The 26,268-nt window shown below is 35.1% G+C and overlaps 1 protein-coding gene across 6 annotated transcripts in view; it reads right to left on the bottom strand.

Moving 5' to 3' along the window:
- The window catches only part of AKAP9 (A-kinase anchoring protein 9), a 113,268-nt gene that overhangs the window by 17,248 nt on the left and 69,752 nt on the right, over nucleotides 1-26,268 (bottom strand). For 4 of the 6 annotated variants that reach the window (XM_051612504.1, XM_051612507.1, XM_051612506.1 and 1 more), the window contains 15 exons: nucleotides 21,416-21,578; nucleotides 17,937-18,149; nucleotides 16,684-16,722; nucleotides 15,271-15,503; nucleotides 13,440-13,559; nucleotides 10,225-10,401; nucleotides 10,026-10,130; nucleotides 9,455-9,607; nucleotides 9,038-9,217; nucleotides 4,708-5,793; nucleotides 3,518-3,664; nucleotides 2,632-3,135; nucleotides 2,142-2,205; nucleotides 1,244-1,362; nucleotides 261-452 (listed from right to left, as the gene is read on the bottom strand). In XM_051612504.1, coding sequence (XP_051468464.1) covers nucleotides 261-452; nucleotides 1,244-1,362; nucleotides 2,142-2,205; nucleotides 2,632-3,135; nucleotides 3,518-3,664; nucleotides 4,708-5,793; nucleotides 9,038-9,217; nucleotides 9,455-9,607; nucleotides 10,026-10,130; nucleotides 10,225-10,401; nucleotides 13,440-13,559; nucleotides 15,271-15,503; nucleotides 16,684-16,722; nucleotides 17,937-18,149; nucleotides 21,416-21,578 — 3,495 coding nt within the window. The remainder of the gene's footprint in view (nucleotides 1-260; nucleotides 453-1,243; nucleotides 1,363-2,141; nucleotides 2,206-2,631; nucleotides 3,136-3,517; nucleotides 3,665-4,707; nucleotides 5,794-9,037; nucleotides 9,218-9,454; nucleotides 9,608-10,025; nucleotides 10,131-10,224; nucleotides 10,402-13,439; nucleotides 13,560-15,270; nucleotides 15,504-16,683; nucleotides 16,723-17,936; nucleotides 18,150-21,415; nucleotides 21,579-26,268) is intronic. The other 2 variants (XM_051612505.1, XM_051612509.1) reach the window with 2 other exon arrangements.

Raw genomic sequence — 26,268 nt, 5'->3', positions numbered from 1 at the left:
TGCTTTCAAAATATAATTACTTTTAAAAGATGGAGCTACACAGTTCAAAGCAACCTGTGTACAGAAGAATAAATGCAAGCTGTAATTTAAGAAATGTTTTATGACCAGAAAGTGCAACAGGCAGTTTTGCTGCATTATTTTGAAATCTTTTGCCTCATAGCAGTATATTTAGAGCATTTAAACCGGAATTGTGAATGTGCCTTTTAACGTTATAATAAACTATTTTTTTTTTAGATAGAATCTTATGATATTATTTATACCTCAGCTTCTCTATGAAGTTGCATTTTTGCAATTAGGTCTCTCAAAGATGAAATGGTGCTTAAAAAAGCTTTCCTTTCCTCAAGCCAAGATTCTGGCTCTTGCTTAAGAGATGGCATCTCTCTTTCACCATATGGAAATTCAGTGAGAGACAGCACCTGCACGCCTTCATGATGGACTGCTCTCAGCAAACCCTACAACAAATACAAAAAGAAATCAGTATACCAGTCCTAATAACGATAATAATCTTATCTCATACATACTGGAGTACTGGTAATTCTAAATTGATCAGTATAAGGAAACCATTTATTCTTCCTCATATCAAAGACAGAGGTGTCATGCAGTTCTTTCTATCTGCCACATAGTAGAACTTATTAAATAGGTGTTTTTTTTCCCAGTTTCAAAGGAAAATTCCCAAAGTTCATCGGTCAAATTAATACTTAAGTTTTTAAATGGTTGTTGATGGTAACTGACATTTTAAAAACAAAGTCCCGGGAAGCTTTCAGGTGAGCTTTGCAATTCACTTTTTGAGATCACTATTAAGCTAAGGTTTCATTGTAAAATGCTTCCTTTTTTAAAAAATAAAAGTATTTGAAAGCATGATACCCTTACAGTTTGTAATAAACATGTGTTTACTTTCATAATATAGATATTATTCTAGATCTATAATAACAGAATCTATAAAACTGTGTAATATATGATAATAACATTATCATTAATACACAATAACTACAATAATTACAAGTAACAGTATATAATATATATAACAGTAGTTATATTTCTCATAATACTAATTGAGAACAACCCTTCAATTACAAACATCATATTTAACAGGCAAAAATGCACATAATTAAAATGTATTAAAATAGCTAATACTTTAAAACTTATCTAAATGGCTCTCTTTTCACTAATCAAGCAGCAGATAATCTAAGCTTTTGGCAGTATTACTCTTGTTCCATAATAAAAATGATCTATTCTGTTTTACCTTGATTTTTTTTGGAAGTAAGTCTGTTGAAGTTTCACCTTCATCTGTTCCTTCAGATATCATGTCAGATCCCTGGGTCTGAGTAAGATACATTCCTTGACTCCAGTCTGAACTGGAGTCTAAAATAAAAGAAGAGAAAAACATGAAAGCTGGATCACTGTGGAACTTTGAAGAACAAGCATCAAAAAGGTATTTTTGTCTGTTGTTGTAACAGGTGGTTGGTTGCATGTCACCAGAGTTGATTCTAAGCCTGGAGACTATCTGTTTTATAGCTTCTCAGTTTCAAAGCAGTAAGAGCAAAATAAAACTAAAAAAAAAACCCAAAACCCATAACAACTTTACAATGCCAGTTAAGTTCTAAAAGATAAACAACTACTTGCACAAACACTTCTGCCAAATGACCACCCTATACTATACTTAGCCTTTGCCTATGAAACAGATCATATGAATAATTTTTATTATTCTTAAAGAAGTTAGTACCTGTCATCATCACCCACTGCAAGGGAGCTGTAGCTTTAAATTCTATCAAGAGATGATGAAACTGAAAAATCATAGAACAGTTTGGGTTGGAAAGATCCTTTAAGATCACCTAGTTCCAACCATGGGGCAGAGATAATATAACATGTAAGAAGAATATAGGAGCTCCAGTGGGAAGAAAAAAATAGCATCCGATGTCTCAGCTCAAACCATCTCCACTCTTAATCATTTCCCTTCCATAACAAATTAACAGATCTGACATGCTTAGCACCTTTTCTTAGTGTGACAGGCTTCTGTTTCCATCTGGGGAGTAGTTGTTTTTATTTCTTAGAACACAAACTCTTTAATGGTGAACTTAATATTTAAAAAAGCAGATTTAATTTGTTATGCTGTTTGAAATCTATAAAAACAAGTTTCTTACCACTAGAACCTCCATCTCTAGCTTGATGTGGTGGAGAACGTGCTAATCCAGAAACCGGGTTTCTCTGTATTTAGAAAATAAAATAAAATCTTTAGTCACCCCAAACTCACTGACAGTACGGAAGCTTAAGTCTAGGGAGCAGGAAACAAGCCTCCTTTGCTCAGTTTTCCCTGCAATCAAAATAACCAAAATGGAGGCAAGAAAGATGGCAATCAATAGGGTGACCCACGCTTGTCCCCACTTCACAGAGCAGGCCAGGTCCAAGGCAGCAGCACGAGGAAGCATCTGATAGCTGAACACACTCCCAAACTTAAATTGCTGAGGAAGGAGTTCACAGTCTCCCTCTAGATCATAGAAACATTAGAACACTTGAAAGCTTTATAGTGAACACTCAGTGATTCACACTAAACAGACTTTAAATGGGGATTTTTGCAGCAGGAGCAGAAGTATGAACCAAAGTAGTTCAATGACTATAAAATAGGATAAATACCTCTTTAGCTTGTAGAGTTTCTATGGCTTCCTTTAAAGCATTACACTCATCAGTCAATACTTGCACTGCAACAAACTTCTCTCTCTTTAGTGCTTCCGATTCAGAGATATGCCTTGCCTCCATGTCCATGATTTCAGCAGCATGGAGTTCTTGCATTTGGTCAATTTTTTCAGTAAATTCTCTTATGATCTCTGCAACCTCTTCTGAAGAACATCCATTTTGCAGATCAATTTGGACTTCTGCATTTTTAACAAGGACTGGTGAAGTTTGGATACAGCTGTCGATTTCCACAGTCTTGTCTGTTTGTGATGATGAGCTTTTTCTAATTAGAACAGACTCACTCATTGACAAATCACACAGTATTTCTGCATCCTTTTTGCTTTCAGCCTTTGCCATTTCCTCATCCTTTCTCATGCAACATGCAAGCCTCACTTCTGCTTGAGCTAGGTTCCCTCTGACTTTGCACAGGTCTTCCTGAAGATGTATCAGACTTGCTTCTTTTACCTAAATATGGAGAATATGAATTGCAGTCCCTTCAAATACGTTAAAAAATACCTAAAACTTAGACAACCTTCTAAACCATTAGAGCTCAGTTTAGTCCCATTTTAAAGCATTTATGATACAACATTATGGCAACAAATATTATCTCCTAAGAAACACAGAACTAGAACCACCATTTCACTGTAGTGGACTGTAAAACTCTACACTTAGGCAACAGGGGAAGATTTAGCCTACAGCATCACTGAAAGTAGGTCCTGAGTGACTGTTTTCCTTATTGCCATTCTCAGTACAAGACTGAAACCTCCCCTGGTGTCATGCACATTTGCACAAAAAGTTCTATATAATAATGTGCTTTAAATACAGTATGGAATAATTTGGTTCTTACTGCTAGTTCTTGCTGAAGTTTTTCTGCCTTTTCTCTGTAATTGTTCAGTTCTTCCTTAGCAGCAGCTGCCTCTTCTTTAACTTGCTCTAGTTCAAGTTCATTAATGAGCACATTTTCTTTTTCACTTTCCATGAGTTGTGGTCCTACCTACACAGCAACACAAGATATGTAAAATGGTAAAGAATCTTACAAAGAATCAAATACCAACAGCACGGATCACTTTCACAGCAACTTACAAAAACCACAAATTAAAATACCACAGGAGAAAATGAATGGATTAGCATAGTCTCAAAAAATTTGAGACTGAAAGACCATTTCCCTAGATTAACTTCCACAAAATGGATGCGTGGGAGGAAAGAAATGTGGGAGGAATGACTGCCTTCCACTTTACTGAACTGCAAGCAGAATTGGCTACACCATGTAGATAGGACAAGGAGGAAGGTCAACAGAGAGTAGGAAATGAAGGTTGATAAGATTATTAAATTTATAAGACATTTATGACATTCATACAGCCTGCATTTGGATGAAAGGTCTTAGAAACTTTTCTGGTCCACCAGTAAGTTCCGTGATGTCTCAGAACTTAAGACTTTCAACAATCAAGCCCATGTTTGGGCTATCAAGCATAGTCAACTTTGACTGAAGGTTTTAAATTCAGAGGCAACATAGCCAGTGGTGTATGGAAATCAGGACAAATACACTGATATAAACTAGTGATGGGAAATATCTTTGGAATCAAGACAGGAAAGCAAGACATAAATACACTGTACAAATCCCCGTACAAACAAATTACTATCACTTCCTCATCATTCTGAACCCTCTATTAGATAATTTTTATCCCTTAAATTTTTATCTTTCTACCTCCATGCCATGTAAAAGTGTAACTCACTCCTATTCTATGTCAATTCAAGAAAAGAATAATAAAGTATATGTCTGAAATTCAAAATGACCTTACATTCATGAAGAAGCAATGTGTTTTTAATGCACAATGGAAACTCATAGTGGGGTTCACCTAAAATAGCATCCTACTCTTCTTTATAATGCCAGGAATAATAGTGGATTAATGAAGGTCTACCTCACACAGCAGAATATTCCAATCAGTGGTCTCAACAATTAGTGTTTTAGATCACTACACTTGCATAAAGTAACAGATTTTAGTGAAAACATGCCAAAAGAAAATTTCATCTAATTACCTGATATGTCTGCTTTACTTCTTGCTTAATGTATTTCTCAATCTCTCCTTTATGTTTTTCTTGAATCTCTTCTAGCAATTGCTGAAGTTCTAAGAGTCTCTCTTCTTTCACTTTAACTTCCTTTTGAGCAACATTTACATTTTCTTTTTCTAGCTCCAAGTTATGATTTACCATTACCAGTTGGTCCTCCATCTCACTAAGCCTCTGTGTTAAGAATGATAATTTTGATTCCATCTCATTTTCCATTCTATCACTCATACTCTCTGTTTGGACATTCTCACTTGCTTCCTCCACACACTTTGAAGCTTTCTGAATTTTCTGCATGAATTTCCTTTGTTCTTGAACTGCATTTAGCTGAACCTGACTGACAAGAGCAGCAGCAACTTTTTCAACTAGTGTCTTTTCCAGTTCTAATATCCTCTTTTTAAGTGTTTCTCTTTCAGCTTTGCCTTGCTCTTTCAGGTCTTTTATTTCTTTGTAGGCTTGGCAGAGTTCAGAATCTTTTTCTTTAATGCATATCTGAAGTTGCTGCAGTTGTACCTCCATCTTGCTAATAGTAACTCTTGTATTCTCATCTGAAGCCCTAAACTGGGATTGATCTAACTCTATCTTCTCACAGAAGCCTTCTTCCACTTTTTCAGTTTTCCCATTGCTCCTATCTTCTCTTTTTCCCATATCACCTTCCATCAGTGCAGACTTATATTTCTCTGTTATCCTTTCATGCTCTTTTTGTAACATACTTATTTCTTGCTTTAGTTGGTTCATTTTTGATTTAGTCTCCTCAAGCTCATTCTTTGTTTGAGATGCCTCTATATTTATGTTTTCTACTTGCTTCTCCAAAGCCTCCTTTTCAGCCAGAACTATCTCAAGTGTGTGTTTCACACTGTCAGCATCTTCTTGAAGAGCAGCAATGTCTGCAGGTACTTGTTGTTCAATATTTGCCAATTCCTGCTGAAGCTTATCAATTACGTCATTCAACTGCTCTACTTCCTCATCATTTTTTTTCTTCACACGTTCTTGATCACTTCTCAGACATTCTACCTGGGCTTCAAGCTCCTGTATATGCTCATTTTGCTCTTCAATAACCTGGAAAAAACATATACAAGAAGAGCACTTCAAAATGGGTAAATATTTAAACCTCAGTAATTTTTCACCTGGACTTCCCAGCAACACCTTAATCAAGCATTGAAACATCTTGTTAAGTATGTCCTCAGTGAATTTCTTAAGGGGATGTCTCTTGTAAAGCTTTATGAGAATCAGGTATCTTTACACAGGACTGAAAGTAGCCTGTGACCTTGATGAAACTGCAAAATAACTAAAACCATAATATTCAGAGATATGAAACACTGAAGTTCAAGTGTTCACAGTACTTTTTTTCCCAGTGGTTTGGTCTAAAGCTCTGTCTTACCCTTTTTATTGAAAATTAAAATGGAATAAATAGAATGTTCATGTCTGCTGTTCAATCCTCTTATGAAAACAAGGTTTAATACACTATTTTTACTGAGAGAATGAAAAGGAACCAAGATTTATGAAGCTTCAAACTTACAGATAATCAAGCTTACCATATACAGATCAGACATGTTCAGTTAGATTAGATAGATACTGTGCTCTTCACAGAAAAGCACCACCTACTCCTTTATTTGGTCAAATAGATGTACAGAGGACACAGCCAGTTAAGATGGATATGTATTTTAAATACAAATACACCTTTAATTAATTGTGTTGAAAAATACCATTATAACAAGCTTTTTAGCCTGAGACCACAGAAAACACCTATCAGTTGACACTGACATTTCCTATCACAAACCTAAAATGTCTCTTTATGTGTGTGTGCAGATATGCACAAAAACACACAAACAGACCCATAGACCCAGACCGCAATTATTTATTTGTGTTATAGCTTAAAAGAAAGTAAAGAGAGACAAAGTTAGCAAAGTATTTATTTTCAAATGTATATGACTATCCAAACTAAATTCAAAGACAGATTGGTGAAGATATGAAGAGAGTGAGAATAATACTTTCCTAGATTAGATCTAAAGACACTTCAAATTACAGGCTGGATAAGGTGCTCAAAATTGCAAAGAAATTCAGAACATGATGTAACTGAGCAAAGGAGGGTGATGACTATGATACAGAAAAGAGAAGCCATCTTACATCAGCTTCTAACAAGAAATAAATGAACAGACACAAAAAATGGAGTGATTGGTGTTGATGACCACTAAACTTAATAAATAAAAAAATAATAGCAAAAGGAATAATAAGACAAGTTATCAGATTCCAATAGATTAAGTTTTATAAAATTAATTTTATAATATGCTTGTTAAACTGCAGTGGGAGCAAATTCTCATTTGACTGTAGAAGAATGACAAAAAATCCTTTACAAAATCAAAGTAAAGACCGTGCAGATTATAAGTAGCAAGCCTAAGAAACAAAGAGGATGTATTTTCTTAAGGGAGTATCTGGAGATGTGAAATGAGCAGTGCTTCTAAACTGGAAATTTAAAATTCTCTTTAAGAATACTCAGAATGAGTATTGTAAAATAAAATCAGTTATGGTGCCTAAAAATAGTTACGAACTGTAAAAGTGCCTTTAGAAATATGAAGAAGAAAAAAAAGTATGGAAGGCAAAATAGATGACTAAATTTGCTACTAAAATAGCCATGCTTTTTCCTTTATCTCTCCACACTTCATTCAGTTCAGTTAGTTCAACAGAATAATAGGACAACATTGTAATAAGTATAATATTTACACAAATAAATTATAAATGGTACCATATAAATTAGAGGGGTTGATTTGCCAGCGAAGAACTTATTTTTAAAAATCCACAGAGACTAGAAGATCAAAAACATTGGTTTTTGATCTAATTGGTTTTCAGAAGAGGAGCAAAGTGATCCTGGTGATTCCAATCAAGTTAGTATAAGAGCTTCTGTTTTTCATAACATAATGGAATAAAGGGCCACAGAAGGCAAATACAGCAATTAAAAGAAAAGCACTTAATAGGATGAAGATGCCTAAGGGACTCAGAAAGTTACTAAGCTAAAACAAATCTATTAATATTTAATACTGATATCATAGTCAAGCAGAGTAATTCTTTAATGTAATGGAAAATATAACTGAGTAAGAGGATAAAATTAAGAAAATAAAATATCATGTAACAGATGAAGAATAAATCATTAAAATGAATTATACCCGAATCCTGGGTATTTTTCTCATGGCAAGAAATTAACAGTACTACTGTGGTCACTGTATAAAGCAGACCCACTCTGGAATCCCCAAAGTATGATATTTCCTAAATCCAATTTAAAGTTTTAGTTATAATGAACCTCAGTGAATAATGACACATTTGGCACATAAAAAACTCAGTGAAAATATCCAGCTTAGTCAGGGCTCTGTTTTGGTGGATTCAATAAATCCTAGTAGAACTTTACACTAAATGTTCAATCAGCTACTGAGGGGTAACAGAACTTCTGTTCTCACTTTACTGTAAAATACTTGCTTTGGGGATAAAGCTTTTGACTAAAGATTTTCACATTTAAAATGGTCAGAATGCAATTCTCATCCATTGAAAATACACAATTTTCTTTCTATAAAACACAGGACAATGAAGGCCTGCTTCTGCTGTCACTTGCATCAATGCGAAGTAACTAGTATTTCTGCTGAAATCAAATGCATTCTATCTGTGTAACATGGAGGTAAGCCAGAAGGTGATGATGCTCATTATCATAAAAACACATAATTGAAAAATAACAAAAAACTACAGGTGTTATATCTCAGTAAATAAAAGAAAGATGAATCTGCTTCTTTCTTTCTCTCCATTTCTAATAAAACACAGCATTTTGTTTGCACATCCACCGTGCTTCAAACGGGATTAAAGATGCTGCCAACATTGGTATGATAACAAGGTATTTACACAAGCTAATGGTAGTTCAACTGCTAAAACACCTGTAAAATCCAGCATGATCCAGCAGGTGTCACTGAAACATAAAACTTTAAGTCAGTCATTGTAGGGAAGATTGAATTTGGCTACCTACATACTATTAAATGCTCAGAACTATTAGAAGAATGAGGAATAAAGAATTTAAGACAAAAACTCGAGCAGAAATAAGGCAGAGTAAGAAAAAGAAAAGTAAAAGTATCCTTCATAAAAAATGAGACAGAAGAGGAAAAACATATTTAGGGTAAAGTGTTGCCTGAAACATAAACATTTGTATTTTTAAATTAAAGCAGCAACAAAAATATGTAAGTGGTGAGAGATGGATCTTTTTTTTTTTTTTCCTTAAACAGCTAGCAACACAAAATGGAACTCTGAAAAAGATTTCAAAAGTATGTACTTTGTTGTCAGTTGTGTCTTCAAGTTGTTGTTGCAGTTTTGCAATTTGTTCATGAAGATGATTTATTTCCTGCTCCTTCTCTTGCATGATGTGAGCAAGCCTCCCAGCTACTAAATGATGGTCCTTTATGGTGGCATCTTGAGACTTCTGGATAGCCAGTCCCAGTATTTCCATTTCATCCTACCAAAAAGAGCCCCCAAAACCAAGTTACAGTTGCACATAATGTTTTCTGCTTATTCTTATATGATTATTTAAGGCATAGGAATAAAAATAAACCAATTGAATGGAATGAGAAGTAATTACAGGAGCTTTTTGGTATTTTGCAAGTTGAGTGCTCAAGAAGGATTCTGGCATCTTGTATTTTTCCAATAATTTATTTCTGGGGAGGAAGCCATGGTTTCTCTGTTACACAATTACCTTAAATAATTTGTTCTCTTGCTCAAGTTCTTGCAAGTGTGTAGTGGATTCCTTTCGCTGAATTTCTAGTTGCATGTGCAATTGCTGAACCTCTTCATTTTTATTTTCTAGCTCCTCTCGAAACTGCTCCAGTTGTTCCTCAAGGTTTGTGACCTGTGTTTCCAAAACAATTGGTGGAAAAGATAGACATACCAAAAATCAGACGTCATAATTTTCAAGTGCAATGTCTACAGTGAAGAGATTTGGTATGAGAATGTGTACTCAGTGATATTCTGAGTCTTTAAAATGAATGGAATTTTAAAAGTCACTAAAGATCAGCTTGAAATCACTATGAAGTTTTTCTTAATTGGGCTGAATTTTGATTTCATAAACACTCCTGTGAGTCATAAGGATTAACACAGACAATAACAGCAATTATCATGGCTCACAAGAGAATTTCAAAGGGATCTGGACTGCGGTCTCTCTGATCTTTCAAAAATTTCATCTGTATAGTTCACTAAACTCAAGAGAAAGCAAAAACTGTCAAACCAAAATATCAGTGGAAACATGGAACATTTCACAGGTATTCTACCTCCTTTTCCTTTCTGTCCACAGCTTCTCGTTCAGCCTGCAGTTGTACTTCTAGAGGTAATTCACCCTTTACTATGATGGTGCCAAACTGTTTCCTTTCTTCCACCTTCAAATATAAATAACACAAAAAATACATGCAGTTTTGTTCTCAGTAAAATAAGAAATAAGTAAACACCTGATCATTTTAGTTGAAGCAATACCTTCTGCAAGTTGTCTGTGCTGATGATTAAGGCTTGTTCCAGTTCTCTTATCCTGCATTCTAGCTTCTCAATTTCTTCATTTCGTTCTTGTATATCTCTCTGAAGTTGCTCCTTAGAAAGCAAAAGCTCACTGCACTTGTCGGTTTTTTCTTTTAGGTGATTTGTTAACTGTTCAACCTGGTGACAGTATGGCAAGGTGATGAATATATTGTACCAGATTGGAAGGGTTTGCTAGCCACAGCAACTGCACTCATTTTTGACAGAGAAAAAATATCCCTTTTTTTAACTTGTAATGAAACTCCTACTCTTTAGGTGAAAGCAGAATGTAAAATTAGGATATTGTAGTGCTACATCCAACAAATACAAACAGCAGTTTTTAAGAAGTGTTTTTTTCTGTGCTGCATCTCCTACTCTCTAGAACTGACCTTGTCCTTCTGAAGCCTTCGGACTCTCTAGTCATTTAAAAGCAGGTAGCACGGCAACCCTGTGCAGCACACTAATAAGATACCTTTAAAATCTATGGATGGAATGTCTTGACCCTAAGGTCAAGATGCTATTTGCACCTTTGAGGAACATCATAGTTCTAGAAATCTGTGACAAAATTATTCAAAATAAGGAGTTGACTGGTGACATACAAACAGAGCCTAAAACTGATTGGGTCTTTAACATTGAAGAGAATTGCTAAACTTCAATCTTGAGAAACAGGAAGCTTTGTTTTCTTGCTGGCTTTGTTAAATGGGACCAAACAGATGTGATGGATGATACAAGTTTACTTCCTATAAGGAACAAAGAATCCAAATAAAGCATTCTGAATCTCAGTAGTTCAGATGTTTGCAGCTCAGAAACAACATATGAAAAGAGTAACTGAAGTAGCAGAGACAGGAATGATCCCAGTTCTAGCAGTATTTCAGAAATGATTAATCAAAATTACAGATCAGAAAGATGTGTAACAAATCCATTATATTAGGCCTGATGCACAGAGTTCAGACTTGAGTTAAACTAAGCAATCGAGCAAGAGACATGGAAAGTAATGTTTGTCCCACTCAAGTAACTGATTTCAGTATTTACAATTAGGAAGTTACGATGTAGCCAATAGGTAGAAGACTCAAAGCATTTCAATAGATAGGAGAGAAGAGGACCAGAACATATAGCTGACAGGATGGCATTATTGACGTTATCCATCTATGAGTAACATCAAAGTCTGAAGTGACCACAGAAAGTCCTGAGAGAGAAATGGAAAAAGAAAAATCAAGCCTAGAGCAGACTCTTTATGACAACCCTCACTGGAATAAGTTGACAGAGTAAGCTGAAACAACAGTCAAAAAAGAAATGAAATTATCAATAGAAAATGCTCACAGTGTTCAGGAAAATCAGTCCAGCATTAAAAAAACCTGTGCAACTATGAGCAAATACAGCAACAGCAACTACCTCAGAAAAACATGGGAAATATTGCTAAAATGGATATTTATGAAATATGCACATTCAAATGGTGACATCAAAATATGCTATACAGTAAGACAATGTGCCCCGTTTGATAAAAATTCCAGGTAAATCTTACACACTACTGAACATTCTGTCTCTAATTTGTAATGTATTACATTCAAAACCACCCAGCTCTAAAATAGCTGCTGCACCTGTGGTGATTGCAGACATTATCTTATCACCTTTCTATGTACAAAAAAGTTGTAAATTAAAAGCATCTAACAAAATATAAAAATTTTAATCACAGTTACAGCTGTCTTTTGTTTTAAAGCATGCTTTAAATTTTCACTGTAATATATCTGCCAGCTTCGAGTATACACGTCTATATACGCATATAAAACTGGACAACTTTTACATACAGTTTCTGTACAGAAAAATAGAGCATTTTTTATTATGCTCTATACATTATTATGTATTTTTTTTCTTGGGATTTTTTTTTTTTTTTAAATGTTGATAATTTTAACCAGGCATTCACACACTGCCCATGCCCCAGTCTATAAAGAGACACATAAGGAATTTATCTCTAAATTAACATCCTGGGTTCAGGAAAACCAATGGTACTAAGAAGTCTCTCCCATACATGGAATGTGTCAACAGGAGAGAAGTGGGCACACACTTTGCAACAGAAGAAATAGATGCAGAATTTCTCCATACATGTTTGTTAACACACACTCAGATAATTCCAGAAGATTCATTGTTCACAGAGGCTGATGACAGCCATATCACATAGCACTGACTGAATACTTTGAATGCAATACTTCTTACAAACTTCTGTATTAAAATTTGTTTAAAAGCCCATTAAATATAATTCTCACATATAGAGGTGTAAGTAAATTAATATTTCAACAACTTAAATCTCACATGTATCAATATATGTCCTATTACTGTTTATGGTCCTAAACTATATAAAATAGAATACTAAATATTGGTACTATTTAATAATTGAATTACAGCAACTGAAATATTTCAGCAAAAAATTTTATTTGAAAAAATTTCAGTGCAACCTAATAAGAGGCATTTTAATACTGAAAATCAGGCTAGAAAATAATGCAAAAATATCAGCTAAAAATACTGCTCAAATACTGCTTGTGTACTGCTCAAGAAGCAGTACACAAGAAAACCCACAAAAAATAAAATGCAATTTGATTGACTAACAGGTCATCAAACAAAACATGCAAAAGCTTCATAATATATAAAATTTGCACTTGCTGCCACATTCCCTCATTTTGCTGGTTCTAAGATGTTTCTATGACCCCCTTTAGCTGCTGTTCTACAGTTTCTAAATTTGTTTCAGTGGAGACAGACTTCCACTGTGGAGGTTCCAGCATACCCAGAGAGCACAACTACATCTCAGCTGCTAAGCCTTGGTAACTTGATTCCTTCAGTTGTGTATCTGTGCTACAAACAAACTGGGTGTCACAAAACAACAGAAGAACATGTGTGACTTCTCCACTAGTCCTGAATGTTTCCACAGGCTTTTGAAAACAGTGGATTTTCTAAATTAAGTTTTATGAAATAATCTTTCTTAAGACAATCAACCAACCAGCCTAAAAAAAACCTCAAAACACAGTTTCACCGCTTTCCCCCAACAGCTTACCCTTCATCTCAGGGGACTGACTTTCCTGGCTTGCAAATGCCAGTTGGGTACGCCAGAAAATAGCTGCATTACAATGTCTTAGCAGCTGCCAACTTGTCATTTGTATTCATTGAGAACAAGTAACAAAATGTGTTACCTCTCTGGTTTGATGCTCATTGACAGGCTGACTCCTTTGTGGAACCTTAAGCTGTTGTTCCAGCTTCTGTATCTCTTGCTGGAACACGTCTCTCTCATGCTCTCGGTCAATCGCTTGCTCCTGGAGGTTAAGAAATTATGTGGATACACCATTTGATTTTATCTGAATTAAGCATATTACTACTCCTTATTTCTGTTAATGTGAGGCTGGTAACACTATGTCAGTATTTTTGAGGTAGCAGAACCTCTTGCAACTACCACTAAACAAAGCTGCTTCTTCAATTTGGGCAAAATGTCACATTAAATATTTCATATTTCATATTAAAAAGTTAGGACAGCATAAATACATCCAGTATTATTTCACAAAAATGACCGTTTTGTTTCTTCTGTTCCAGGAACACCACATAAATGGTAATAAGACAATTTTTAATTGTTTACTAATGTTTAAATAGCATAAATAATAGAAATTAACTCTACATTAATATTGATGAGGAGAAACAAGAATAAGAAAAAAAACTATAAACTGTTTGAATTTTGCATTTCAATTTGCTTTTAGTTATATTCCAGTCTGATATTTGGAAAACACATCTTTATATAGGAAATAATGTGTGACTGGTAGCATCCAGTGAAGCATCACCTTTAAAAGCTACTCTGTAAAACAGACAAACCTTACCAGATGCACCAAAATAAAGTAGCTGAATTGCCTGATACAGGGAGGAGTTCTTTTGTCTAGCAATAAAATATTTTGCAAAAAATCAGGAAAACTGGAACAAAACCTCTACCTTTAAAAGCTGCAGGTTTTAAAAATGCACTGTTTCATGGAAGCAGCAGAATTCTAATGCTGCTGTTACCAACAGCTACTCATCTCAATAGTGTGTAACTCTCCAGTTCATGTTGTTGATAAACCCAAACCATACTGAATCTATGACTATAGGACTTGTAACAGGAATTTTTATTTCTCAGCTTTGTCCTACTGTGACACAGTAGTTGCAGTGAGAAAAAGAAACTTGTAACTGTAGAAAATGAAATAAAGCAAATCCATTTGTGCTAAGTAGTAACTGGAAAGGTGTCTCTTTTAATACTGCTTAGGAATAGGTCATGCAAGGTAGGTGCCACAGGGTGTTATATTTATTATGTAACAAATTATTCCATCCTACTGCTGTCAGATGGAGAGTTAACTGAGGAGACACAGAAATAATATTTTTTTCCCACCAACAGCAGCATAGATACTTAATAGGAATAAAAATGGGAGTCTAAAACTAAATTGCAGAGACAGCCTGAGGCAGGAAGAACTTGGGTACAATATAGGCAGCTGCCACTGTGAATATGACCTGATATAATTAACTGGCTGGAAGGTGTAGCTTAATATCTGGAGGCAGATTATTGGATACTGTGTAGGAAGTTTATAAAAGAAACTTAGGAGAAATTATGTTTTCTATTTCCAAGTACAAATAAAACTGACTACTTAATTCCAACAGACTTTACTGAAAAACATGGAAATTTCACCAACTGTTAAAAATGAAGGTCACAATAATTGATATTTCCTCATACATTTTAGAAGTTTCCCATTATATTAGATATTTAAGAAGCCTACTAAGTTGCACCTAGAAATTCAGTGGTAAGCATCTCATTCAGTGATAAGCAAGCATCTCAAACAAACTTTCAGTTTTTAAAACATGAATTAAATTCTTGGCTGGAACTCGTAATACTGTTTTTTTTGCATGCCCCTTTATGTTTGTTCAAAATCTGAACAATTTAGCTCTTCCTGCTGAACCAAACTTCCATACAGGTGCCCACCCACCTTCATGAAAGTAGCCTTTTACCACACTTACATCAAGAAATTTTCTTGTTTTCTCAAGTTGCTTCTCCAAAGCCTGGTTTTGCTGCCTCAAGTCCATTAGCTCTGCACTTTTTTCTTGCTCTAACTCTATGAAACGATTGACCTGTTCTTCCAAGTCTATTTCCAAGACTTTCACTTGCTTCTGAAGGTCATCATACTCTTTTTCAGCTTGACGCTGTACTTCAATTTTTTCTTTCATTAGCTTTTCTGTTTCCTCCAGCAATTCTGGTTATAATAAAAGCAACACACACTACTCTTAGATATGAATAGTTAGTAATTTTAGGAAGTAAAACCACTCCCAAGGTATCCATGCTGTACTCCGCAGAAGGATGTGAACTGGTTTGGGTTTTTACTATTGTTCTTTTTTAGAAAATACATTTTCCTCTGGGAAATAATAAAGATAACCACTAAGGCAAATTCAGAATAAAATTATTATCTTTTAGTCTTCACAGGACTGCTAGTGAAATTGCATCAGATCACTTCCCTGTGTAAGTTTCACATAAATTAAAAGGTCTTTCTATAATTGAAAAGAAAATGCATGGGTTCAAACTACATCTAGAGGCAGCACAAGGATTAACAATCATGTACAGAAAACCCAACCCTCTTCTCATCCACAGTCAGTAAAATCAAGCCACTCCCAGCCTTCATCATTTAATGTGATGCATGTAAGTAATCTGAAGGAAATGTTGTAGCGAGGTTGCTGGGCAGACAGAGAGGGGAAATTACTGACCTGTAACTGGAGCTTTGTAAAATCAGTGACTGCATGGATGCCCAAATTTGAGTCCTCGTTAAAAGGCTGGCAAGCATATACAGTAAAGCCCCAAACCACTCTAGTAAGACTCTTAAGCCACAGCCCATTGAAGTACATATTAACTAACCGTACAGATCCCTTGAGGTAAAATCCAAACTGTAAAGTACAATTACATTTGGAGAATCTTTAAAATATAATTGATATTTAGACAGAAAAAATACAATTTACTTTCACTATAGAAGGATCCTTTAGGCACCATCATCTTACATCATATTTAACCAATTCTCATTTTTAGGTCACCATTAGATATCGATATAATACCAGTATTAAGTTATCATAATGAATGACTCAACTGTATTTGGAAATAAAAAGAAAACAGCTACAAAAATATCCCTCCAATAACATCTAAGTATCTGTAATTCATAGGTGAATAAGATGATGGTTATTAATGAATATGCTTATTATCTTAGAAATGGTAAGAGATGTTGTTAGTGAAACATAAAACTGCATATGAAATACAACATCAAAGCTGCAGGCCAGTAAGAATTGCAAGTAATGTCAGTAAGCCAAAAGCCCAATAATCCTGATTAACAACGTCAGTACGTGTAAGTCTTCCACCCAGTTACGGATTGGCCATGCAACATACAAACACACCTGCTGGGGAAGCTGCATCGACTGCAGCATCTACTAGGCCTAGGAGAATAGAGAGAGAGAAAACAAAAAAGAAGCAAAGTAATTCACATGCCAGCTATAGTTTTCTTATGGTGCAACAATGTAAGAGAAAATGAAGCCAAAGATAGATGTGGCATTTAATGACAAAGTTGTTGAGATAACATAGGGAATGTGGCAAGTTACTCTGGTATGCGTGATAGAAGTCCCTACACATATTTATAGAATTGTTACACATGAAAAGAACTTAAAAATATTTAGAAACCTGAAATATATAACAAATAACGAAACTGGAGTCATAGAGAAGGATCTTCTTTACATAAAGTAGGAAGCAACAGGTTGTTTTTAAAACTTTAGTGTCACGTGAAGTGGATGCAGGAGATGGCAAATACACACCAAGATGTGTAATTTATAAAACCAGCAATGTTATAATTGCCACAAACTTTCAGAAACTAAATAAAAAGGTAATTTCATCCTGCTGTTTACAATGTAAGCACTGCAACCCTAAGAAGATCAGTACTTCTTAAACACCACTGTTCTAATTTTCTTCCTCTCTCAAACATAAAATATTAATTTAAATTATTAGTTTAAGGAAGTATTAAAAACCATTTACTTAATGAAGGTAAATGCTTTTTTTTTTTTTGAGTAAGCAGTTAGTTAGATTACATGGACATGATATTTATCTAGAATTTTCACCATCAGTGCTGAAAGTCTTCATTACTGGTAGATAATGGGCTTTCCTTATCATTCAACTTTTTATGCCATTCTTCCCCCAAAAAAGGAATTAGTTGGAAAAATACATCTTCTGTCACAAAAATAAGTACAGTCATCATGTGTAGTTCTATGTTGTTCTGGTAGGTATGCTTGCTAGTCCTTCCAAACCTATTTTTGAAAAGTATTTAGACCAGTATTTTTATCCACAGGTGCCAACTTAAAGAAATTTCATCTCTGGCAATAATATAAATAAAAGCAAATTTTCAGAAGTATCAAGCCTTTGCTGGATTAAAGAAAAATCATGACTGCTCAACACTTCTGAAAATTCAGTCATTTTCTGTTGAAAAACCAAGACCAGTTATTGTGCTAACATCAGTGATCAGGTATAAAAATATCACATTTTGTCCTATCACATTTTTATTAATGATTACAAAGAGGAAGGAAGAAAACCCTCACCAAGATCACTTCTTACTTGATTTGGAAGTATAAGAAAATCTCATGGAAAGGTTGTGAGGAATACATACGCTGCTCTACTGGCCCCGCATCTGCTCTCATGGCGTCCTTCTGCCTGGAGAGTAACTCCTTTTCTTCCTGGATCTGCTGCTGTTCAGCCTCTAACTCCTGTAATTTGTTACCTGTACACAGTAGTTCTTGCTCAAGATGGTCAATTACATCTATTTTTTCCTGGAGTTGTTTTTCCAGAAATGCTTTTTCATCTGCATAACCATCAATGAGGCCTGTAAAACATCAATTTTGGGACACATTAATAGACAATAAAGAACAACTTAAATGTTTTTGCGTGGTGAAGCCACTATAGTACTCTCATATGAATGCATATGCATGTTAGATACTCAGCACTTGAAAACTTCTACACCTGTCCTTGCTATTCTTCCACAATCAACAAATTATAGGATGGATATCACAAGTCCAAATATAGCTCTTGATTTTTTTTCTCAGCACAAGATCTCAGGAGCAAAAAGGAACTCCAAAGCCAAGGAAAAATAAGTGTGCAGTAAACACAGGAGAAATAAGAAATTTCAAATAAATTCAGGTGCCAGATGTCATTTTAGGTGTCTCAAGATATTCGTTTCACCTCAAACCATGGTTTCTCTAAGATTGTGAGTTTCCTGTAGGTCAGGTATCATATAGATGCCTCCAACATCATAAGGCCCCATAACTGTCCCTAAGTGTCCATGTTTAGCATCAGAATCACTCCCAAAAGTCCTGTAACAGCAGACATGTAAGAAACATTTTAATTTCTTTACTATTTATGTGCCATTTTTAAAGCAGCACAGAACAACTAATGAATTTTCTAACTGTGAATTTGGGACACTACCTTGAGAATATATCACTTTTTAAAAAATTGTTTCATAGTGATGTAGTTGATATAGGAGTCTGAGCAGATGAATGATATTTTGGCTGTAAGAAATGGCACTGTCTTGGAATGATGCAGAAGTGAGCACAAAGCTAATGGCTTAGGAAAAAACCCAGAGAATTTCCTTGAGGGCTGTTCAAACTAAACTGAGATCTTGTACTGGTATTGGCTTCAGAGAATTCACATCAGTCCTTTCATCTAACCACAGCACACAAAAGATACTTTTACTGAGTGACAGAAGATACTAAAGAGGTAAACCCAGATTCTGTAGTAAGGTGTGTTCTGTCATGTCTGATACTGATGGTTGCAGGAGACAGTCGGGACATTGGTCATTTGATGTCTAAGCTTTGGATACACACACACACCTATCTCACAGGTTTCTTCTCCCTAAACCCACAGAATCTAAATAGTATTTTTTCAGTATCAAACAATTTTCAATATGAAAGTACATTATCAGTAAAAATTTAGCCATAAACCAGCATTAAAATGGATTTTACCCTGGCTTGAGAATATAGAATGTGGATACAGTCTGAGAAACACAGGTCTGGTCCTCATGCATATCAATCACACACTGCAGACCAATCTTTTTTTCCAGACTTAGAGTCACAGAGTACACAGCCACACAGGCTGACTGGCTGCTGAAACAAAAATTACTGAACTAGAAACACGATCAGCAGCATTTCAAAAATTTGAGACAACACAAGTTCTAGTCTTTATTCCCACTGTATCAGATGTTGCTCATGAGTACTTCACAGATCGGAAGTTGAGAGGGCATTCCCAGGTTGAATGGAGTGCACACACTCACCAAAATGGTATGAACAAAAAAGAAAAAGTCTGCTAAGATCATGCGTTGCATTATTTACTCCAGTCTTTTTTTATTATTTTTTTTTAACTTTTTTTCTTTTTTTAAGAGATGTAATGAAAGTTGTCAGAGTTCAGTGAACAAACTGACATTAGCTTTTCTATCTCATTAGATAAGCCATATCTGACACCACTAAAACACTAGGGGTTTGAAAATGTCTAAGCCAAGGCAGCTTTTGTGATAAGAAAGAAATGACGAAAAATGACACGTCTTATCTCAAGAGAAGACAGAGTACTATCAGATGGATAATGAACTGTTCTGCCTACATATCTAAGGAATTTGATAAGAGAATGTAGTTTGGCTTTGTCAGGGTATGCTCACAACTCGGTTCAATGAGCAGAAGAAATTAAATAAAAAGAGCTCTAAAACATTTTTTTTTAATTATATCAACATAAAAAAAGATGCCTGCCATTTAGAAGAGCATTAATTTCAAAAGTTCACAGTTTTGTAACAGTTTTGTAACCCCATCTATGCAACAGTATAAATTCTTAGGTCATCTATGCTTTAGTGGAAGGTTTCATCTTTTTTTCCATGTTAAGATGTGTTCCATATAACATTTTTTTCACTCTTATTTTAATACTTAAAAAAAAAAAAAAGAGAGAGAGAAAGGAATAATGCTTCTTTCAGATTTGAATCCATGCCCTCTGAAATAAATTTCCCTCCTTTCCAGTTTTGCTGAAGCTACTGAAATGCTTCAGCCACTCCTAGTGCTGATGACACACGTTTATTCTCTGTGAATGGACAGGCTCCCAGCTGTCCCTCACACCACATTTTAGACATGTCTTTGAAGTCTGCACTTCTTACCAGGTTCTGTGCATCCCAGCTATTAATAGTGTGTGAACTCATGTTGGATTATCTGTCTATGTAAAAAGAGGAGGAAGGCTGGCAGGGTAGCATTCTGCAGGAAAAAACATTGGCTATGAAAGTAACTCTATGCTCCCACTTAGAATGAGAGAAGTCTGCTGAGCTTCAGAACTAACCACAGTATCTTCCTGCTTCTGCTACGCAGATCCTACCTATAGGGTAGGTGTTTTTTGCATCTTTTCCAGATAATGGTGAAAATGCTGGATAGAAACAAAACATTTAAACTATTGAAACAGTAAAGTTACTTCTAAGGAACAAATTAAGTGTCTGTCAGATATGAACATATTTTCCTCATGTCAAAAAAGATGATGAAATTTCTGCATTGTGACATCCTACAATTTTTAATTGCTTTCTTAATGCAGTTGCAAATATACTTAAAAAGATCAATTCAAACCGAGTGGAGATTGTAACACATCACCAAAGTCAGAGTGAAAGTCCTATGTTTTTATCCATCTAGAGTGAGGTGTCTCTGCCCATGCAGGGGATTGGAACTAGATGATCTTTAATGTCCCTTCCAACTCAAACCATTACCCCCTGCCCTATAGCTCCATGCCCTCCGCAGAGTCTTCTCTTCTCCAGGCTTAGTAATGCCAACCCAAATATTTAAGCTTGTCTGCACAAACAGACATGTTACAATGTTATAAATTAATTTGGAAGATACCAACACATATCCAACCTATTCTTTTTAACAGGTTAGACAATAAATGACAGAAAGCTGGGAAACAGAATCACAGAATTGTTCATGTTGGAAGGGACCTCTGGAAGTCATCTTGTTCATAACTATCCAGAAGGCTGATAACATTCTAAAATTTGCAAAGAAATGGACCTAAATTGCAATTTCTTTATCCAATAAATAGCTTAATGAGTGCAAAGTTAAACAGCTCATCAAAGAAGTTACTCACCTTCAGCTCTACTAAGCTCCAAAGCCAACTGCTCTCTGGCTTTACTTTCTTCATTAAGACGTTCTTGTAGTTCTTCCTGATACTTGATAAATTCTGTGGCCTCTTGTTGCTTTTTGAAGGACTCTTGAATGAGTTCTGTCTGAGTAATTTTAGCATGTTCAAGCTACCACAAAAAAAAAATTAGAGAAGTTAAATAAATCAAAGGTTTTCTGATAAATAACTGTTCTGTCATTCCTATTTAATTAACAGTTCCTTTGCAGTGTGATGAGAAATCTCACATTGCTTCACTGGACATTCAGTAAGATCTTGTGCCCTGTGACAGGACGAGGGGCAATGGATTCAAACTCGAGCACAGGAAGTTCTACCTCAACATGAGTAAGAACTTCTTTACTGTGAGGGTTACAGAGCACTGGAACGGTTACAGAGAGGTTATGGGTTCTTCTTCTCAGGAGACTTTAAAGACCTGTCTGCATGCCTTTCTGAGTGATCTGCCCTAGTGGTTTGTGTTGTGGTGTTATTTTTTCTTGCTTGTTTGTTTGTTTGTTTTGGGTTTTTTTGTGGCTTTGTATTGTTTTGTTTGTTTGGTCCTGCTCTGGCAGGGAGGTTGGACCTGATGATCTTCAGAGGTCCCTTCCAACCCCTAATGTTCTGTGATTCTGTGATTTACTGAACACACATTTGCAGACCACAACAGGAAGATTGTCTCAGTACAGAAGTCAAAGCAAATAGACTTTGTCAGTACAGTGAACTCAATGAGCCACCTGGCTAAATCCGCATCTTTGTTCCGGGTAATTCCTGGCTTATGAGTTTACACTAGATTCACCTTTATTTACGTATTAGCTCTGTACTAAATATGAGTAAGCTATCACCCACCATATATTTAGAATGGCTAAAACATCTGGCTGAGGTTTTTATATAAATTCACACAAGTGGTGTTTAATCTTTTTCTCCTTAAGATGAAGATAAATGAGAACACCAGAAAAATGTGAATTTTTAACACACTGCACTTTTCAACCAACAAGGCAGTAAAGCGATGATTCTTCCAGCTGTGTACACCTGACAGAATTATTGAGGATTTTTTTATTCTTCTCTGCTTGTCTGATGGGTTAATATTTAATATGTACGACCATGGATATTGTGCAATTTCACTATGTCGCTAACCTAAACAACTGGAAAACCAGGACTATTTAAAAAAGAATTAAAATGAGAATTACAAAATTGTTAAAAAGGAACATTAATGTTTCAAGTTTTGATTACACAAAATGTTAATCTAAGATAACAGCAAACTCGAGTAAATTAAGGAAAGATCTCTGCATTCACCTCTTCACATTCTGAGTGACAGGAATACAAGTTGTCAGAGCTGAGTCAGGCATGAGTTCTTAGTGTGGCTTGTATCCAAAATAAGACAACTAATTTTGAATAAGAACAACTTCAGAAAATGATATAACAAATACTTCCTGTTCATCCCCTTTTTTCTTTTTTTTTTTTCTGTTTCTTTTTAATATTATGGATATTGGTAGATATTTGTATATAATAACATCTGTGGCTTTGGTACAGTTTCTATAAACTAAGTCGTTCTCTCTATTTCTTCAAAAATAAAAACTTTCTCACCATCTCCAGCTAAGCTCATGAGTGTATGATTAGCTTGCTTTAAAATCTCAGAAAAATGGGTTTGGAACATTTCATAGAATATTGGACACAAAATTATCCACTTATACATAAAATTAGACTTTGAAAAGAAAGTCTGAAGAATCAATACATCCTCTTTTATAATACACTGAATGTAAATATTTGATTACTTTTCTACAGCATTCCTTTTTAGATGGACATCACTACCATGAACTATTTACTCTGACAGGAGTTAAAGAATGGTATAAATACTGCAGCTGAAAATCTGCACTGGTTTGAGATATTTAAAAAATCACAGAATATTCTTACATTTTCAAATGCTTAATGACAGACCCATCTCACATAAAAGGGAACATATGATAGGCTTACTGTACATACACAACCATAAAAATGGCTCACTCAAACGCACTGAATACTCCATCTAAAACTCAGAATCAAGATTATTCTGTAGTTCTTTTAAGTAATAAAAACTCCAGGGATTATTAAAAATACCAGAGGGCAAAACCAAAAAGAAGCAGAAATATTACCAGGAATTTTGAAGAACAAAAATTTCTTCATGGGATCACTGGAAGCCAATAGCAAGCTTGTGCTAGTTTATGTTACTAGTCAGTGCATGAAAGCTGTAAAGGAACAACTTTAACTGACTGCAGCCCACCTATAAATTATTCACAGTGAGAAAAATGCAATGTAGTAACACTGAAGTGCTTCAAATAGAGAAATCTTTGTAATTCAATATATCACTGTGTCTGCTACACTTCCTTTGTTAGAAATGAAAAGAGAGAATTCTATAATTAAAACTTTTTCAGTGCCCATTAAAAACTGTCTAGCTAAAAAAGCCTGTCAGCAGTACATAATAACTTTATCAACAGTGACAAGTTTATATCATTTTCACTGCAATCTGTTCTATTGAAGCTGGTTTAAAATACAATTACTTTAAAAAACTTTTATACTTACTGAATAGGGAGGTGTAGGCAAGGAGATTTTAGAGACAACTTTTAAAATGTGTCCCTTTTTTTTTTGCCTGAAGTGAAAAATTGAAGTATTTACAACTATAGAATTATTCTCATCCAAGTGTTCAGGGAAAGGAAAAGGATATGGTAAAGGCACATGAGATTCAACCTCATACGTATCTTCTTCTTGACCTTCAGTCCACAAAGCACTGGACAGATTAGATGCCCAGTAGGTGCGGTAAGAATCCATTCCAAAGAACACTGCTGTTGCAGTCTTCTCAGCTGTCACACTGGTATTTTGCACTAGCTAGGCTGGTTTTAGAAATTTCTAACAGGCATTTGTATCAGAAGATAAACAGTGTGAAGACACTTATCAGGAATCTTGGTGACAAACCTACTCAGGATCACCAGGAAGCCTCATATCACATTCTTAAGCTGCGTAATTCAGGAGCCAAGTAATCCGAAATAGAGAGAGGTGCAAGAAAACTTTGTATAGTCACTCCTAAAAAATCTTCTCAGAGAGGTTTCACATGAAAAAGCAAAAGAAATCTTCCAGTAACAGCTGGCAATAATTTCCAAGGCAAGGAAGCATAATTCTGTTTTACCTTTGCAGGTGTGCTGCAGCAGGCAAGCAAGCTAGCAGAACAGAAACTAAAAATCATGTTCCATCTCCACTACAACAAATGAAAGAGAAATAAAGGAATGTCATTGTTTGCCTTTCTTGGAGTTAATTCAACAGGAAGAACTTTCTCAGACTCTGCTAGTTTACAGGCTGCCTGTTAGTATCTCTCAAAAGAAAGAGTTCAGGGGAGTGGCCTGATTTATTTACCTGTATGTAACGTGGCAGGTGGAATTTGAATTAATACACCCACTACACACCTTGCCTGGAAAGATTCAAATTGCACTTCAGCTCTGAAAGTGTGTGTTCAGACAGGTCTCAAATAGTTACTTTGAAGATTTTGCCAGGTTTCTCTCACTCTTTTAAGTTTATTTTAAGAGATGGGTATATGTCTGTATGCACAGCACTACTGAGTAAGAGAAAAGGTTAAAAATATTTTCTGCCTGTTAAAAATCTTTTCTATAATTAGTCTTAGATTTTTTTTTTTCCTACTCTGCAATATTCTGCAAACTATTCAGTTTCTGAATATTTAAAAATACGAACCTACAAACCTTTGGTATATACAGGAACTATATATAATCCAGTATGCACAAAACACACATCAAAGCAGACAAGAGGAATGCCTGGGAAGTACCGCCACAGAACACCCAGAAAAGATGTCAATATTTATACTTAATATGGTGGCAAAATGTGTAAACAGATAAACATTTTATTAACTTTTAAAAAACCCCAACAGTTAAGCTCATCAGGGATAAATCCACATTTGTATAATTCATACTCATGAAAAAACGGCCTGTATGTGTTTGAGCCAAAAAATAATTGATTTAGGTTATGGTTGGACTTGATGATCTTCAAGATCCTTTCCAACCAGGATGATTCTATGATTCTATTACCAAAAGAGTGGTTGGACAGTGGAAGAGGCTGCCCAGGGAGGTGGTGGAGTCACCATTCCTGGAAGTATTTAAAAGAAATATAGCTATAGTGCTTAGCGACATGATTTAATGGGTAAATTAGGTTATGGTAGGGAGATTTAGGTTATGGTTGGACTTGATGATCTTCAAGGTCTCTTCCAATCAGGATGATTCTATGATAACCTCGTTACTGGTACTGCCAAGGTCTCAGCTATAAAGCTATGAAGTGAAAACAAATTTTCCTGATGAATTGACAATAAATAAAAATAAGATCCTTAGAAGATACTGCTTACTTTAATCGGTATAATGAAAAGTAAGTACTTACTGAAAACATCAGTCACAAAAATAAAATAATTTAATATAAAACTTCTGCATTTAAAGATCAGCAGCAAAATGCTCAGAAAAAAGAAGCACCAAGCAGAATAAATATTTGACAATACTTTTATAATTGCAGCATGAATTTTTAATTACTGTAAAACTTGGAAGGTGTTTTTGTTTGACTGTATCATCTGCTCTTTAAATGCAAGATTGCCTACAAATGCCTAACTACATGTTTTTGAAGACCTCCTTATATTGGAGTATCTGTGAATTCTTTTCCATGATTATGTGATGCTAAGCCTTATGCTGAAAAAAGACCTCAAAAAGTCAAACATCTCTTTCTGATTGAACTCATGCTCAAACAGAAGGGAGCTGCTGAAGAATGAATGTGCAAATATATGCAATGCAGAAACTGATTTACAAGGT

This window comes from Apus apus, chromosome 2 (assembly GCF_020740795.1).
Source record: "Apus apus isolate bApuApu2 chromosome 2, bApuApu2.pri.cur, whole genome shotgun sequence".
NCBI lineage: Eukaryota > Metazoa > Chordata > Aves > Apodiformes > Apodidae > Apus > Apus apus.
The sequence above is the reverse complement of the archived record's forward strand: the minus strand, read 5'-3'. Positions and strand labels throughout refer to the sequence as shown.